Source organism: Mus pahari, chromosome 14 (genome assembly GCF_900095145.1).
Source record: "Mus pahari chromosome 14, PAHARI_EIJ_v1.1, whole genome shotgun sequence".
NCBI classification, from domain to species: domain Eukaryota; kingdom Metazoa; phylum Chordata; class Mammalia; order Rodentia; family Muridae; genus Mus; species Mus pahari.
The window spans coordinates 45,562,782-45,577,183 of NC_034603.1; the positions used below are offsets into that span (position 1 = coordinate 45,562,782).

Here is a 14,402-nt window from a genome sequence, read left to right on the forward strand (position 1 = left end):
ATATATATATATATATATATATATATTGTGTGTGTGTGTGTGTGTGTGTGTGTGTGTGTGTGTGTGTGTGTGTGTGTGTGTATTGAGCGTTCTGCCTGCATGTATGTCTGAAGGCCAGAAGAGGGTGCCAGATCTCACTATAGATGGTTGTCAGCCACCATGTTGCTGCTGGGTAACACCCCCCCCACACATACCTGGCCCACCCCCACACCTTTTTTGGGGGGGCTGGGGACAGAGTCTCACTATGTAGTCCAGAGTCGCCTAGAAATCACTATGTAGATCAGGCTACACTGGAACTCACAGAGACCCATCTGCCTCCAGCTTCCACGTGTTTCCTTCTCTGCCGCCATGCCTAGCTCACCATTCCCTGCTCTTGGCACGCCCCCTGGAGGCTTCTGCTTCAGCAAAGTCCTCACTCCTCAGTCTGCCATGGTGGCGCTATTGTTCATTCCGCCCCCTCTTCCTGGACAGCCTTGTTCATGCCCATCACTTCTCTTACTACATATATATTGATGATCTCCAATCAGTGCTGCGGCGCAGCGGGGACCTCTCTCCTGCACTCCAGGCGTACATGGCCATCTCACTGCCCGGGATGGCTCTTTCCCCAAACTGAGCATGCTCAGACCTCTCATTCTCCTGCCTCTCAAGCCTGTTCTTCATACATCCCATACCTTGGTGAGTGACCTCTTCAACTCCAACTCTATCCCTTCCTGAGAGAACAAAGCTGAGTTCCCAGGCACACAGGGCTCCCCACACCTTGATTGCTGCCGACTTCTCTTGGAGCACTTAATCCCCGCCCACCCCTCACTCTTACGACATATACTCTTATCTTGTGATCCCCACCCAACCTTTGCTCAAGTTGGAATCACTGCTCCAAATGTTCCTTTCTATCCGGTAGTTAGCTTCTCAGGCCAAGCTGCACTCCTCTGGCTCCCACTCCTGACTGTCTTCCACTCCTGACTGACTTCCACTCCTGACTGGTCCACTCCTGACTGGTTCCACTCCCGACTGGCTGCCATGCCTTTTGCTTTGATGTGGTCTACTTGTTTTGCTTCCCAGCAACACAATTTGTTCCTCTTCTAGCCACCTCTGGTCCCCAGAGTGGACATAGTAGCAGACACCATGGAAACCTACCTGAGGGGCTTGTGGAAGAAATGAGGGACAAGGGGGGTGGAGCTAAGTGAATGGAGATGACAAGAGCTGGTGCAGGCCTAATGGCAACCTCTCTCCTCAGGCTGTGGAGGAGCTGCTGGAGTCCCTGGACCTGGAAAAGAGCAGCTGCTGTCTGGGCCTGAGCCGGGTAAGTCGCCCACAGGGGGCAGCCAGGTGTTTGCTCCCTGGTGGCCTAGGCAGATGGTGGGGGACCTCCTTTCTGTTCTGCTGCTTTGTTGGACCTTGAAATCTCCCTGTGTCCCTTCTAAGTCTTGCTCCCCAGCTCCCCACTGGCCTCTCAGGAACTGTCTTTTCTTCGGCCAGAAGCCAGGGTGTAGATGTTCCAGTTTCAGCAAACCACTTTCTTCCCGAGATAGTTAAGTGATTCTAGACTGGGAAACCTCTGTTGGAACAGGGCTCTGAACTTGGCCTGAGGCCCACCAGGGGAGTGGGAAACAGAAGGGCTGGACTTGAAGGGAGGGGGCTGGGAAGGCCAGAGGTAGTAGGAAGACTGTTCCAGAATGTTACCAGGGTCTGTAAGAGCAAGCAAGGACATGGTGAGCTGGGCCACCACCTGCCCACAGGCCACATTCCTCATCCAGATGGAATGTGTAGCATAAAAAGCAGGCACTGCTGACCTTGGGCCTACACTAAAGGCCAGCTGAGCAGGCTTCCTACAGGCAGGGAGCCCTGCCCACCTCTCCTCTGGCTGGAAAGCTTGGATAGGAATCGTTCTTGAATGTGCTCGGGGGACTAGCATGGTGCAAGGGCAGGGTAGCAGAGAGAGCCACTGATACAGTGTTCTGTCAGCAGAGGAAAGGGTCCCTGGTCGCAGGGCCTCTTGCAGTGTGAGGGGGACAGAAGAGGCACCATGTTCCTTGTCGTCTGTCCTCCGTCAGTGTTTCCTGACTCTCACCGTGTCTTCTCATCTCAGTGCCTGGAGCCCTTAGCTCTCTCTGCTCTGTTGAGTCTTCACGGCCCCTTCTGTTTGTTGCTTTCTGGTTCTGTTTTTCCTTCCTCTCCATATTGTGTGTTTGTTCCCACCCCTTTGGTGTTATTTATCTGCTCTGGTCTCTGCTTTGTCTATAACATCTGGCTCCCTTCCTTTCTCTCTGGTAGCCCTCCACTACATTCACATACACAGAGACAGACACACAGAGAAACACACTTACATATATACACATTCATACACACACAGACAGAAAAACAGACACATACACATACATACACACGCACAGAGACACACACTTATATACACACACATTCACATACAGACATACACGCACTCATACACACAGATATACATACACACACAGAGATAGAAAAATACACACACACATATACACACACACACTGAAAGACACAGTCAGAGACACTCACATACACACAAATTCACACATACACAGAGACATAGACACGCACACAGACACCTTATACACACAGAGAAGACACACAGATATACACACACTCATATGCGCAGGCATACATACAGACACACAGACATAGACAGACAGACAGACACACACACACACACCTTTTCTGAGACTCAGAGATGGCCAGCTGGGCTACCTGCAGTCCAAACCATTCCTTCAGCTTTACAGCAGCTCTCGGGTTAGCTCACACCCAGGTTCCCCTCTAGCCGGCTGGACCGCTGCAGGCTGGTACTGGGAGTGGCACTCCTCCAAGCCAGTTCCCAGTTTCCCAGACACATCTCAGGCCGGAACAGGCCTGTACAGGTTGTTCTTCTTCTGGCTACATCTTAGAGCCTCAGCTGTCCTGAGTCCTCCCCGGTACCAAGCTGAGGCAGGTGAGCCACAGGGGCCCTGGCACTCAGGGGAAGAGGGCTCAAGGCTGGGTGTTTGCTTTGAGACAGGTTGTTTTAGCTTTGCAGGCTGTACTTAGCACTGGCCGGTGATCGAGGACTGGGTGTCTGTCGGAATGCTTCAGTGGAGTGGCTTCATTAGGGGCCACTGGTCCCTGAAAGGTCAGGCTAAGATTTTGGGAGTCTCAGAGCCTCCTGACACTGTAAAATCTGCATTAATGTGTACTCAAGGAAGGTGATGATGAGAGCCTTTCCCTAATTGTTTTTCTCTGTGTGTAAGTGTGCGTTCATGCATACGTGCTTGTAGTGGGTGCTATAGAATAGAGGCCAGGGGTTGAATCTGGTGTTTCTCCCTGGTTCTTCACCTTGTTTGTTATTATTACCTTTGTTACATTTATTTATTTAGAGAGAGTTGGAGGGTGTATGAGCATCCATGTGTTAGAGGACAGCTTGTAGAAGTTCATTCTCCTGTCTACCACGTTGACACTGTGGCTCTAACTCAGTACCTCGGGTTTGGTGGCAAACGACAAGTCACTGAGCCATCTCCCAGCCCTGTCAGTCTAAAGTTTTTTGAAACAGGGTCTCTTACTGAATAGGGAATTCACTGACTGGCTGGGCAGGACTGCCAGCACACTCCAGGACTACCCTCTCTGTGCCTTACCCAGTCCCCAGGACTAGGATTACAGACAAATGATACCACGCCTGACTTTTATCTGGATGCTGGGTGCCTGAACTTAGTTCGTTTTGCTTCTATAACAGGCATTTAACAGGGCAAGCCATCTCCTTAACTCCCCTCAAAAACAGACGTTGAAGAGATTTGAGACTTGTGTCTGTAGCCTTTAAAGCATTATTTCTCATTGTGTTTCTGAGCCATTCCAGCTCTCTGTGTGCACACTCCTTTTCCCTGTTTTTTTAACCAAACATATTCGCTTGGCCTAGGAGCAAACTGCCTATGCTCCCCTTAGAGGCTCACGTATATGTTACCAGAAACTGAGGTATGAGTCAGACTTAAGCTGTCTGTGGAATCTCACTTCGCCAGCCTGTGGGATTTGGGACAGTATCACAAACGTGGAGTTGGTCTTAGAGGACGAGGCTTCTGTGAGGTCACGAGATGCTGTGTCCTGACCAGGTTCAGGCTCTTTCTCCTGCCTTCTTTCCTGAAGGAGACTCTAGTATCCTTCCCCTATGAGGACTTGACATTACCTGCATTCTTTTTGGTTTCCCAACACTGACCAGCAGAAGGGAATTCCTTTCTCTTTCTTTCTTTAAGACTTATTGCTTGTATGTGCACATATGCATGTGGGTATATGCTGTGTATATGAAGGTCCACACAGAGGCCAGAAGAGAGCATCGGATCCCCTGGAACTAGAGTTAAAAAGTAATTGTGAGCCACCTGAGGTGGGTGCTTCGAACCAAAGTCAGGTCTTCCTAAAGAGCACATAGTTCTCTCAACTGCTGAGCCACCTCTCCAGCCTGTCTTTCTTTTTAAAGATAAATTATATTATATTTGTTAATCATACTTTTTTTTTTTTTTTTTTTTTTTTTTTTTTTTTTTTTTCAGTCAGGGTTTCTCTGTATAGCCCTTGCCGTCCTGGAACTCACTTTGTAGACCAGGCTGGCCTCGAACTCAGAAATCCGCCTGCCTCTGCCTCCCGAGTGCTGGGATTAAAGGCGTGCGCCACCACACCCGGCTTAATCATACCATTTATTTACCTATTCGTTTTGTTTGTTTATGGATATGCGCATGCCACAGTACACATGTGGTGGTCAGGATAACTTGGGATAGTCCGTTATCTCCATCTACTGTGTGGGTCTGGGGGATCAAAGTCAGGTTGTCAAGCTTGGCAGCTTAGCCATCTCACTGGCCCTACGAGGGAGATGTCCCAGGTGAGGGTGGGTGTATACTTAGTGCCCCTTTGCCTTGTCAAGGATGCCAGAGACACCATCTCCCTGCTCCCTTCACCTATAAGGCCACTGCTCAGGGCAGGAGAGAGAGAGAGAGAGAGAGAGAGAGAGAGAGAGAGAGAGAGAGAGAGAGAAACAGCTGGGTGGAGGGCGCCCAGCAGGTTCCCTACACATCTACACATCTGTCTTCCAGCCCCCAAACCTGTATGACTGGTCCCTTGCTGGGGCCCATTCACACCCACCTCACCAGCTCCCTCATGAGAGCATGGAACCTGGGGGCAGGGGCGGGGCAGTGACATGAAAGAGGAGGAGGCTGGAATGAAGCTGAGCAGGAGGGTGGACAGGCAGAAGCCCCACCCCACCTTGGTTTTTCCCCCACATGCAGATCTTAGACCTTCCTCTCACACCCAAACACATCACCTCACTCTTCACCCGATGCCTGGTGGCTGGAGCTGTGCTTGGGCCCTGGCGCCTGCCATGCCACCCAGCACAGTGACAGGATCGCAGATATAGCTGAAGGGCCTCCCTTCCTTGTCTGGCCAGCGAGGGCTTCCTGCTCCTTGGCCTGGTGTCTTCTCTCTGTGTGCTTCTCTTTGCTTCCACCTAGGCCTGGCCCTTCCCCTGCAGCTCTGCCAGAGCACCTCCCCTCCTCTCGGGCTGTTCTTGAACCAGGGTCCACACTCCCTAGGCTGCTGGTTCCCTGTGCCAGCTGCCTGTCCCCCTGGCGCCTCCTCTTGTCTCTTTGCTGCCCCAGCCTGGTCTCCCGCTTTTACCAGACTGCTTCCCCGACAGGTGTTCTTCCGGGCAGGCACGTTGGCACGGTTGGAAGAACAACGAGACGAGCAGACCAGCAGGCACCTGACACTGTTCCAGGCGGCCTGCAGGGGCTACCTTGCCCGCCAGCACTTCAAGAAGAGGAAGGTGCTGATCTAGGGATGCCTCAGCCCAGATGGCAGAGGACCTGAGGGAGGGCATGCAGGGTACATGCCAGGGAGGCCAAGCAGTTATCTTCATCTGAGATGGAGGTGGAACTTCCCAAGAGCACCATGTCTGGGCCAATGTCTGGGCCAGAGTGGGAAGCGAGCTTGAGTGCCGAGTAGTGTGGGCCTGTGCCCCAGCCAGGGTACCGTGTAGTGGGAGTGGGGGGAGGGAAGCAGGGCCCAGGCAAAGGTGGGCTCTGGTTCATGGGCTGCTCTATGAAGATTAAGGAGCTGTGTCAGCGACTCCTTTTCTTATTAGCAAGTCCATAAAACAGCCAGCACTGCCGCCTCTTGTGTTTCAGCAAGATTAGGTTTTATAGCACAGCTAGGCCAGGGTGCTGGAAATAATCAGGCAGCAAATAAAGCAGATGAAATTATTCCTAATGACAGTGGGACGTGAGTGAGTGTCCCGCGCACCGCTCCCGGGCCCGCCCACCCTCAGAGGGGTGAGGGAATGTGGGAGCCAAGGTGGGCATGAAAAGGGTCTGGTTCTGGGTTGAGGGTTCTGGGGAGCCCACCCAGGGGCTGTGTGGGTGGTAGGAAGTGGCTTGGCCAGGGGAACTCACAATCCATCGTGTGGCAAACTCAACTGCAGATCCAGGACCTAGCCATTCGCTGTGTGCAGAAGAACATCAAGAAGAACAAGGGCGTGAAGGACTGGCCCTGGTGGAAGCTCTTTACCACCGTGCGGCCCCTCATCCAAGTGCAGCTGTCAGAGGAGCAGATCCGAAACAAAGACGTGGGTGATCTCCAGAGCCGGCTGGGTCCTGGGAGGAACTCCAAGTATCCGAGGGTCTTGCTGGTCTGTCTTGGGCTAGGGAGCTCTTAGGATCAGATGTAAGATGGTGTCTTTGAAGTATACCCATCAAGCAGACCTCCCCCTGGAGTGCTGTCTGGGCCCTAAATAGCTGCTTAGGATAGAATGGCAGGCATCCCATGCTTATGGAGAAGGGTCTAGGGTCAGGAGTCCCAGGAGGCTCCCCTGTGGTGGGTGTGCCTCCCCTTTGTGTCCTCAGGGATGGACCTGGGTCTTGACCCCTTATGGCACCTCGTTTGCTCCCCGCAGGAGGAGATCCAGCAGCTTCGGAGCAAGCTTGAGAAGGTGGAGAAGGAGAGGAACGAGCTCCGGCTCAGCAGCGACCGGCTGGAGACCCGGGTGAGTGAGTCCAGTCACCAGACAGACTGTCCCACTGTCCCAAAGCACCCGGCCCTGGCCCATGAGCCCGGGAGTTCTGGCTGAGTGAGGCAGTCACTTCAACCCGTGACCCTCCCTCCCCCAACCCCAGATCTCAGAGCTGACATCGGAGCTGACTGATGAACGCAACACGGGAGAGTCCGCCTCCCAGCTGCTGGACGCAGAGACAGCGGAGAGGCTCCGAACCGAGAAGGAGATGAAAGAGCTACAGGTGAGAGCGGGGTGAAGACCGCAGGCTAGTAACCGCCACACTCTGCTTCCCCTCCCAAAGCACCTCCTCTGCTAGCTCGGCATCTCTGTCTACCTGGGGTAAGCGTGTGGCCTCTGGTTTAGGACACTGGGTAGGACAAGCCAGGGGAGGACTGGCAAAGCTGACAGGCTATCTCCTTCAGACCCAGTATGACGCACTGAAGAAGCAGATGGAGGTGATGGAGATGGAAGTGATGGAGGCCCGGCTCATTCGGGCAGCCGAGATCAACGGGGAGGTGGATGATGATGATGCAGGTGCGTGTGGAGTGGAGGAGGGAGGCAGAGGCCTGAATGGCACGCCCTGGTGTTTGCCCATCCCTGGGTAATCACACACCCTGTCTAGCCTTGTCTCTCCTCTCCAAGCTGTTTTAGTACCAAAGAATAGTAAATAGATGAGAAAGTAGAGTTGCTCAAACCAGGCATGGGATTACGTGCTTGCAATCCCAGGTGACTGAGTTCAAGGTCATCGACTACCTAATAAACTCAAGGATGGACTGGGATACATGAGATCTTGTCTCAAAAGCCAAGCAGACAAAGACCTCAAAACCACGATGCCAAGGTGCTGGAAACAAATGGGTTGAACCACTACAGTAATAACAAGGGCCACAGTCTTGGAGGCCTCCAGGGAGAAGGTTGCATAGGTGTCCCTGTCACCCTCTCTAGGGTTTCCCCTTGTAGTGGCTCCTTCTAGCCATTGTTCCAGAAACTTCCCTACATCCTTCTGGCTGTCTCCCCTGCCCCTTCCTGTGGACCCTCAACAAATCAGGAGCTGTCTGCCCCCACCCTGCAGGGGGAGAGTGGAGGCTGAAGTACGAGCGAGCTGTTCGGGAGGTGGACTTCACCAAGAAGCGGCTCCAGCAGGAGCTGGAAGACAAGATGGAGGTGGAGCAGCAGAGCAGGAGGCAGCTGGAGAGGCGGGTGAGGCTGGCAGGGAACCGCAGCCTGTGCTGAGGCTGGGGCTCAGTGCCATGTCTATTGGCAAACAAGCCAGAGGCAGGCAGACCCTGAGTGGGACAGGGAAGTAGTGTGTTAGCCGGTCCTGAGGGGCAACTAGGAACCACTGTGTGGGTATCACATCTTGGGTTCTGAAGATGTCCCCGTCTCACCCTGCATTCCTGTCTCGCCCCGTGCCCCCTGTCTCCCCCTGCACCCCGGACCCCTCGGCACCTGCTGACCTCGCACACTTCCTCTTCCTCTAGCTTGGGGACCTGCAAGCAGATAGTGATGAGAGCCAGCGGGCACTGCAGCAGCTCAAGAAGAAGTGCCAACGGCTCACAGCTGAGCTGCAGGACACCAAGCTGCACCTGGAGGGCCAGCAGGTCCGGAACCATGAGCTGGAGAAGAAGCAGAGGAGGTGGGTGGCCCCTCCCTGAGCCCTCAGAGCCTTCGAGCCACAGGACCAGCACTGGGCCAAAAGCCTCACCTGCATGGTCATCCATGCTGTGACACGAAACAGGCTCTCTCCTCAGTGTCTACTTGGAAGGCCATTTAGGCCTCTGTTCACGCGTGTTCCACTCAAAGTGAGCTTTACCAAGTCCAGAACCACTGGGTCCCGGCCCCTGGCCCTGCCCCCACCCTGCCCTGCCCGAGTCGCTCTCACTTCCCTCCACTACATAACACACTCTCCTGACTAATGTCATTAAACTACCGTGCCACTTCCATCTCATTATGGTAATGGCACAGAGGAGGGGGGCAACCCTCATAGGAGAAAATCCAATCTAAATTAATTTCCCTGGCTGGGGATGGGATGGGACGCTTTTATTAGCATCGTGAGGAGCCCACACACCCTGGGAACAGTGGGGTGCCCTAGGGAGCGGGAACAGTGCCTGTCTCCCTCTGCCAGCTTCTGTAATAGCACCAATTACCTTTGTGAAGGGTAACCTCACCCCGTGACCCTGGGAGTGAGAGGGGCAGAGCAGAGCCCCCACTTCTCCCAGTAATGGATCACCTTACATGTCCCCAACTCCCTGTCACATTGCTTGTGGAACTGCTTCCTGTGACTCTGAGGAGAACAAGGGGGCTCGGAAGGTTGTTCTGTCCCCTCCAGGACAGCCAGGCAGTCCATTTCCCTCATTCTTTAACCCCACTGTGTCCCTTTACCTAAAGACTGGCATTCTGAGCAGGAACCCCTCCTTCATGAGCACCCCAATAATGGTGCCAGCTTGGCCTAGTTACCATGTCAATGCATCCCCACTCCCCCCCGCTGGGCGACTTATTAGGTTTCAGCTACCCGGTGTTTTCTTACCTTTAGTCTGCTGCAGGATGGGGAGGGGGCTGTGGAATTTCCACAGGAACCTGATTAGCTATGCAGGGAAGGTGTGAGAGGGATTTTGGCAGGCAGCTTGCTCCGAGATCTAGAGTCACTGGGCAGGAGGTGGAAGGAAGGGAAGTAGAGGAGTTAAGGGGCGGCCCGGCATGGGGTACCCTGGCGGTGACTCTGGTACTGCTGAGGTGCGTGGTACTGGCCAGAGGCCGATGTCAGAAGCAGCGGCTGTACCTGACATTGCTGAGTTGTATACAGAGTGAGTTGTACACACAGAACATCATTTCTACTCACCCTGCTGGCACTGTCTCGCCCCGGCACCTTACTTTTGGATCGGTTGGGGAATGTAGAGATTTGTCTCCTGAGGCAAGGGTTGGCCAGAACCAGTGTGTGGGACCCTCTCACACCCACTTGATGAAGCACAGAGAGTTCAACAGGGCCTCAAGTAGTCTGACCTGTCCGCCTTGGAGTCCAATTCCATGTCAGCAGGGCCCCAAGTTATAACCGCGTGAGCCGCTCCCCTCACCCACCCCAGCCATGTCCGTGTCTTGTCCCCGTATATGGCACCACTTCCTGACAGTTGCCGAGCGAGCACTGGGGACCTAGACTCTGTCCTTCTGGTGAGGCCACCGTGCTCTCACACAGGTTCGACAGTGAGCTTTCCCAGGCACACGAGGAGACGCAGCGGGAGAAGCTGCAGAGGGAGAAACTCCAGCGGGAGAAGGACACACTCCTGGCCGAGGCTTTCAGCTTGAAGCAGCAGATGGAGGTACCAAGGCTGACCTGCTTCCTTCTCCATCTCCTCCAAGACCTGGGGACAGCCCAGTGTCAACTTCACCTTCCCTCTCTCTAGGAAAAAGACTTGGACATCGCAGGGTTTACCCAGAAGGTGGTTTCCTTGGAGGCTGAGCTTCAGGACATTTCTTCTCAAGAGTCTAAGGATGAGGCTTCTCTGGCCAAGGTCAAGAAGCAGCTCCGGGACTTGGAGGCCAAGGTCAAGGATCAGGAAGAGGAGCTGGATGAGCAGGCTGGGAGTATACAGATGCTGGAGCAGGTACCAGGGGTTGGCCAAGGGAGGGAGGAGGCACAGCAGGAGGTGTCGCCACCCTCACCATTAACACAGACCAGGGAAGGGCAAGGTCCACATTCATTCATTCATTCATTCATTCATTCATTCATTTTCTCAATCACGCATTCACCTGTTCATACAATGCATGAGTACTTGGTCTGTGCCAGCCACAGGGTGAAGAAGGTTAAGCCATCATAGAGCTTTTCACAAAATCAGATCCTGGTTGGATCCAGAGAGAAAGGAAAGAGAGGATAACGCAGCCAGAGGGCCAGGAGCCCATAGCGCAGGTGACTGAACAGCCAAGTCAGTTCAGGGGGACCTGCTCAGGGAGGGAAACCTTCGAGTTCACCTCCCCTCCAGCCTCCTCCGAGCCTGGGCCAGGCATTTAGGAAGGAGGCACGCTACAGCATCCATGGAGAAGCTGGCTGCCAGGGGCAGGGCAGAGCAGGCAAAGAGAACTGGGGTGGGATCCGTGCACCTCAGACAGGGCCCTGTTGGGAAAGGAACCTTGTCCTGACTCACAACCCCCAGGCCAAGCTGCGTCTGGAGATGGAGATGGAGAGAATGAGACAGACCCATTCCAAGGAGATGGAGAGTCGGGACGAGGAGGTGGAAGAGGCCCGGCAGTCTTGTCAGAAGAAGGTATGGCATCTCAGCTCCTGGGCTGGCTGGTACACAGACCTGCTCTTTCTCGCCGCTTTACAGTGAGGGGCTTTGTTTTTGTACCTTAGCCCCCTGGTAATATACTGCTATTCTGGACCAGTAAGTCCTCTCTTAGGACTCAGGTCTGACCTGGGGTGTGCCTTTCAGTCTGTAGAAAAGCTTAAAGAACAGCCGCTCCTCACCGGTTGTGTCAGCCAGCCTCACTGAATGGGTCCCCACACTCCCTACTCTGTACGGAGTCTATGGTGGCTCTAGTGGCTTGTGGCCTGCTGTCCCCATCCAGCAACTGCACCTCAGGTTACTCACACTCATCCCTGGCCCATTGTTCTGGGATGAGACGTTGCTCAGCGTGCATGGGAAGGGACAATGAGCCCCTGTCCCTGTGACTCTGCAGTTAAAACAGATGGAAGTGCAGCTCGAGGAGGAGTATGAAGACAAGCAGAAGGCGCTACGGGAGAAACGGGAGCTGGAGAGCAAGCTCTCCACACTCAGTGACCAAGTACGTGGGGACCCCTACCTGCTCCACTGGCCCAAGACTGGGGATCCTGGGGACAGAAGGCTGAGGATGGGGTGGTGCTCTGCTGCAGGTACCACATTGTGGGGTTGACCAGGGTCCATCGCCCAGGCCTTTCTCGCTAGGCAGTACAATCCTGTTATACCCAGGAGAGCATCCTTGCTCATGTCAGAGGATGTGAGGATGGATAAAGTTAGCAGCCAGCTCGGGAAGGACTCAAGGGAGTCCAATGGTGGAGTTCAGTGCCTTCCCGGGTGGTGTCCCCCAGGTGAACCAGCGGGACTTTGAATCAGAGAAGCGGTTACGGAAAGACCTGAAGCGCACCAAAGCGCTGCTGGCAGATGCCCAGATCATGCTGGACCACTTAAAGAACAATGCCCCCAGCAAGAGGGAGATTGCCCAGCTGAAGAACCAGGTACCTTGCCGGGTTGAATCCACTGGTTCCAGGGGTAGCCAGGACATTCATTTGTTCAATTACCTTCTCTACGGCTTGCTGGCTCTTAAGTCCTCGAGAAAATGTCTGGACAAGCCACTAAGAGCAGTCAGGTTCCCTAGGGTCTGTGTATGCCCTACAGCATGGCTGCCAGTTCCTAGAGTGGTGTGGAGGGGCCTCGTGCCCACTGAAGGAGAGAACAGTATATGCACCGCAGCACAGCTGTGGTTCTTAGACTGACATTCAAGAAGAAAGAAGAGTTGGAGCAAGGAGGGGGAGGAGGAGGCTGAGGAGGGCAGGGAGAGGCAGAGGAGGGTAGGGAGAGGGAGAGGAGGGCAGGGAGAGGCAGAGGAGGGCAGGGAGAGGGAGAGGAGGGCAGGGAGAGGCAGAGGAGGGCAGGGAGAGTATCTGAGCCCCTCCTCCCTTGTGAGCCAGTGCCCTGCACAGCCCTTGTGCCCCATAGCATGGCTGATGTTTCTCCCCTGGGTGGGGGTGGCTTGTGTCCAGCTGGAAGAGTCGGAATTCACCTGTGCAGCAGCTGTAAAGGCACGGAAAGCGATGGAGGTGGAGATGGAAGACCTGCACCTGCAGATTGATGACATCGCCAAAGCCAAGACAGCGGTGAGGGTCAGAGTATACAGGGCAGGGCCCCGGGTGCCTAGGGAGACTTGAACCATGACTGTCTTCACCCGACACCGGCCTTTTCCTGCCAGGGATTTCTGCAGGGTAGCACCCTCCTCTCCCACCCCAGTCCTCTGCTTTCTCCCAACTCAGAGCGGAGTCTTAAGAGGAGGGAGAGCTGGCAGAAGAGGGAGCCAGCCAGGGTGCACATCTCCCCGTTTAACCACCTGCCTCTGGGAGCTTGGCCGCAGGCCCTGGAATCATAAATAAAGGCAGCTAATGTGGCTGAGGGATGTAAACAGGTGCCTCGAGATTAGCAGAAGCACCGATAAGAGGCTGGGATGCTGGGCTTCCTTTCCCTCCCCCTGCCCAGCCCACTGACAAGCCCAAGCGCAGCTAATTAGAGCTTTTATTTAATGCCTCCCTTTTAATTCCCCACCTCTCCCACGGCCCATCCATCCATTGGGCTGAGTATTCACTCCTGGGATGTGGCCACCCGTACCTCCTTGGGCCAGGAGTGGGGTAGGGGAGGAGGCTGAGCTTAGCTGTTGGCTTCACGCACGGCCCCTAACTACCCATCCTGCTGCCGAGAGATGCCAATCTCACGGGCTTGATTTATCTTGTGACATTGTGCTCCTCAGCAGTTTCCAGGTGAGTAATTCAGATTCCTTAATTTTGTTAAAAAAGGCTGTTATAAAATTACCATTTTATTTAAATCTGAGTTAATAAATTTCTTGGCGGAGGCTTCCCCAGCTCCCCACAGCCCAGTAACAAGATAGATAGGGCAGAGAAGGAGCCAACGCAGTCATTTTGGTTTGGAATTACAGGCTAATAGATTCGTTCATTTCCTGAAGCTGCTGGTACCCGTCTCTTCCCCCGCCTCCCCGCCCCCAGGCTGGGAGAGCCGAATGACCCAAGAGTGGACCATCCCCAGGGAGAGCAAAATCTAAGTCAGGGGGTGTCACTAACTTCACAGGTCCTTCCCTATGGGCTGATGTGGGCTGATATACCTGGACGATGGGTCATTTGTTATAGGCAGAATTTCTACCTTCTCATTAGCCTTGAAAGAACTGCCAGAAAGCGGCTATCAATTACCACCTAGAAGCCCCAGGGTCTGCCTGTCCCACATCTCACTGCCCAGAACCCATCAAGTAGCTTCTCTGGTTCTGGAACCCACTCCAACATGCCACTCCACCATCTCCCCACCAAGGAGAGGCGGGATGGGTGGGACAGGTTTGGACTTGCCGCCCCAGGGCCTGCAGACGCAGGCCTGATGCCCTCTGATCTACCCTTGCCCTGACCAGCTGGAGGAGCAACTGAGTCGACTTCAGCGTGAGAAAAACGAGATTCAAAACCGGCTGGAAGAGGATCAGGAAGACATGAATGAGCTGATGAAGAAGCACAAGGCGGCTGTGGCCCAGGTACCCTGCCAGGAATGACATCAGCAGTGACCATCCTCGGGGCCTGAGCCACCTCATAGATCCCTGGCTAGACGATGACGACGACTCCTCCTCCTCCTCCTCCTCCTCCTCCTCC

The 14,402-nt window shown here is 54.3% G+C and overlaps 1 protein-coding gene across 14 annotated transcripts in view; it reads left to right on the forward strand.

Moving 5' to 3' along the window:
- Myo18a (myosin XVIIIA) overlaps positions 1 to 14,402 on the forward strand; it is a 105,868-nt gene that overhangs the window by 75,631 nt on the left and 15,835 nt on the right. For all 14 annotated transcript variants that reach the window (XM_029546177.1, XM_029546178.1, XM_029546173.1 and 11 more), the window contains 15 exons: positions 1,235 to 1,300; positions 5,672 to 5,800; positions 6,455 to 6,598; positions 6,926 to 7,015; positions 7,146 to 7,265; positions 7,447 to 7,558; positions 8,094 to 8,221; positions 8,503 to 8,657; positions 10,212 to 10,335; positions 10,420 to 10,620; positions 11,167 to 11,277; positions 11,693 to 11,797; positions 12,081 to 12,227; positions 12,753 to 12,866; positions 14,171 to 14,287. In XM_029546177.1, coding sequence (XP_029402037.1) covers positions 1,235 to 1,300; positions 5,672 to 5,800; positions 6,455 to 6,598; positions 6,926 to 7,015; positions 7,146 to 7,265; positions 7,447 to 7,558; positions 8,094 to 8,221; positions 8,503 to 8,657; positions 10,212 to 10,335; positions 10,420 to 10,620; positions 11,167 to 11,277; positions 11,693 to 11,797; positions 12,081 to 12,227; positions 12,753 to 12,866; positions 14,171 to 14,287 — 1,863 coding nt within the window. The remainder of the gene's footprint in view (positions 1 to 1,234; positions 1,301 to 5,671; positions 5,801 to 6,454; positions 6,599 to 6,925; positions 7,016 to 7,145; positions 7,266 to 7,446; positions 7,559 to 8,093; positions 8,222 to 8,502; positions 8,658 to 10,211; positions 10,336 to 10,419; positions 10,621 to 11,166; positions 11,278 to 11,692; positions 11,798 to 12,080; positions 12,228 to 12,752; positions 12,867 to 14,170; positions 14,288 to 14,402) is intronic.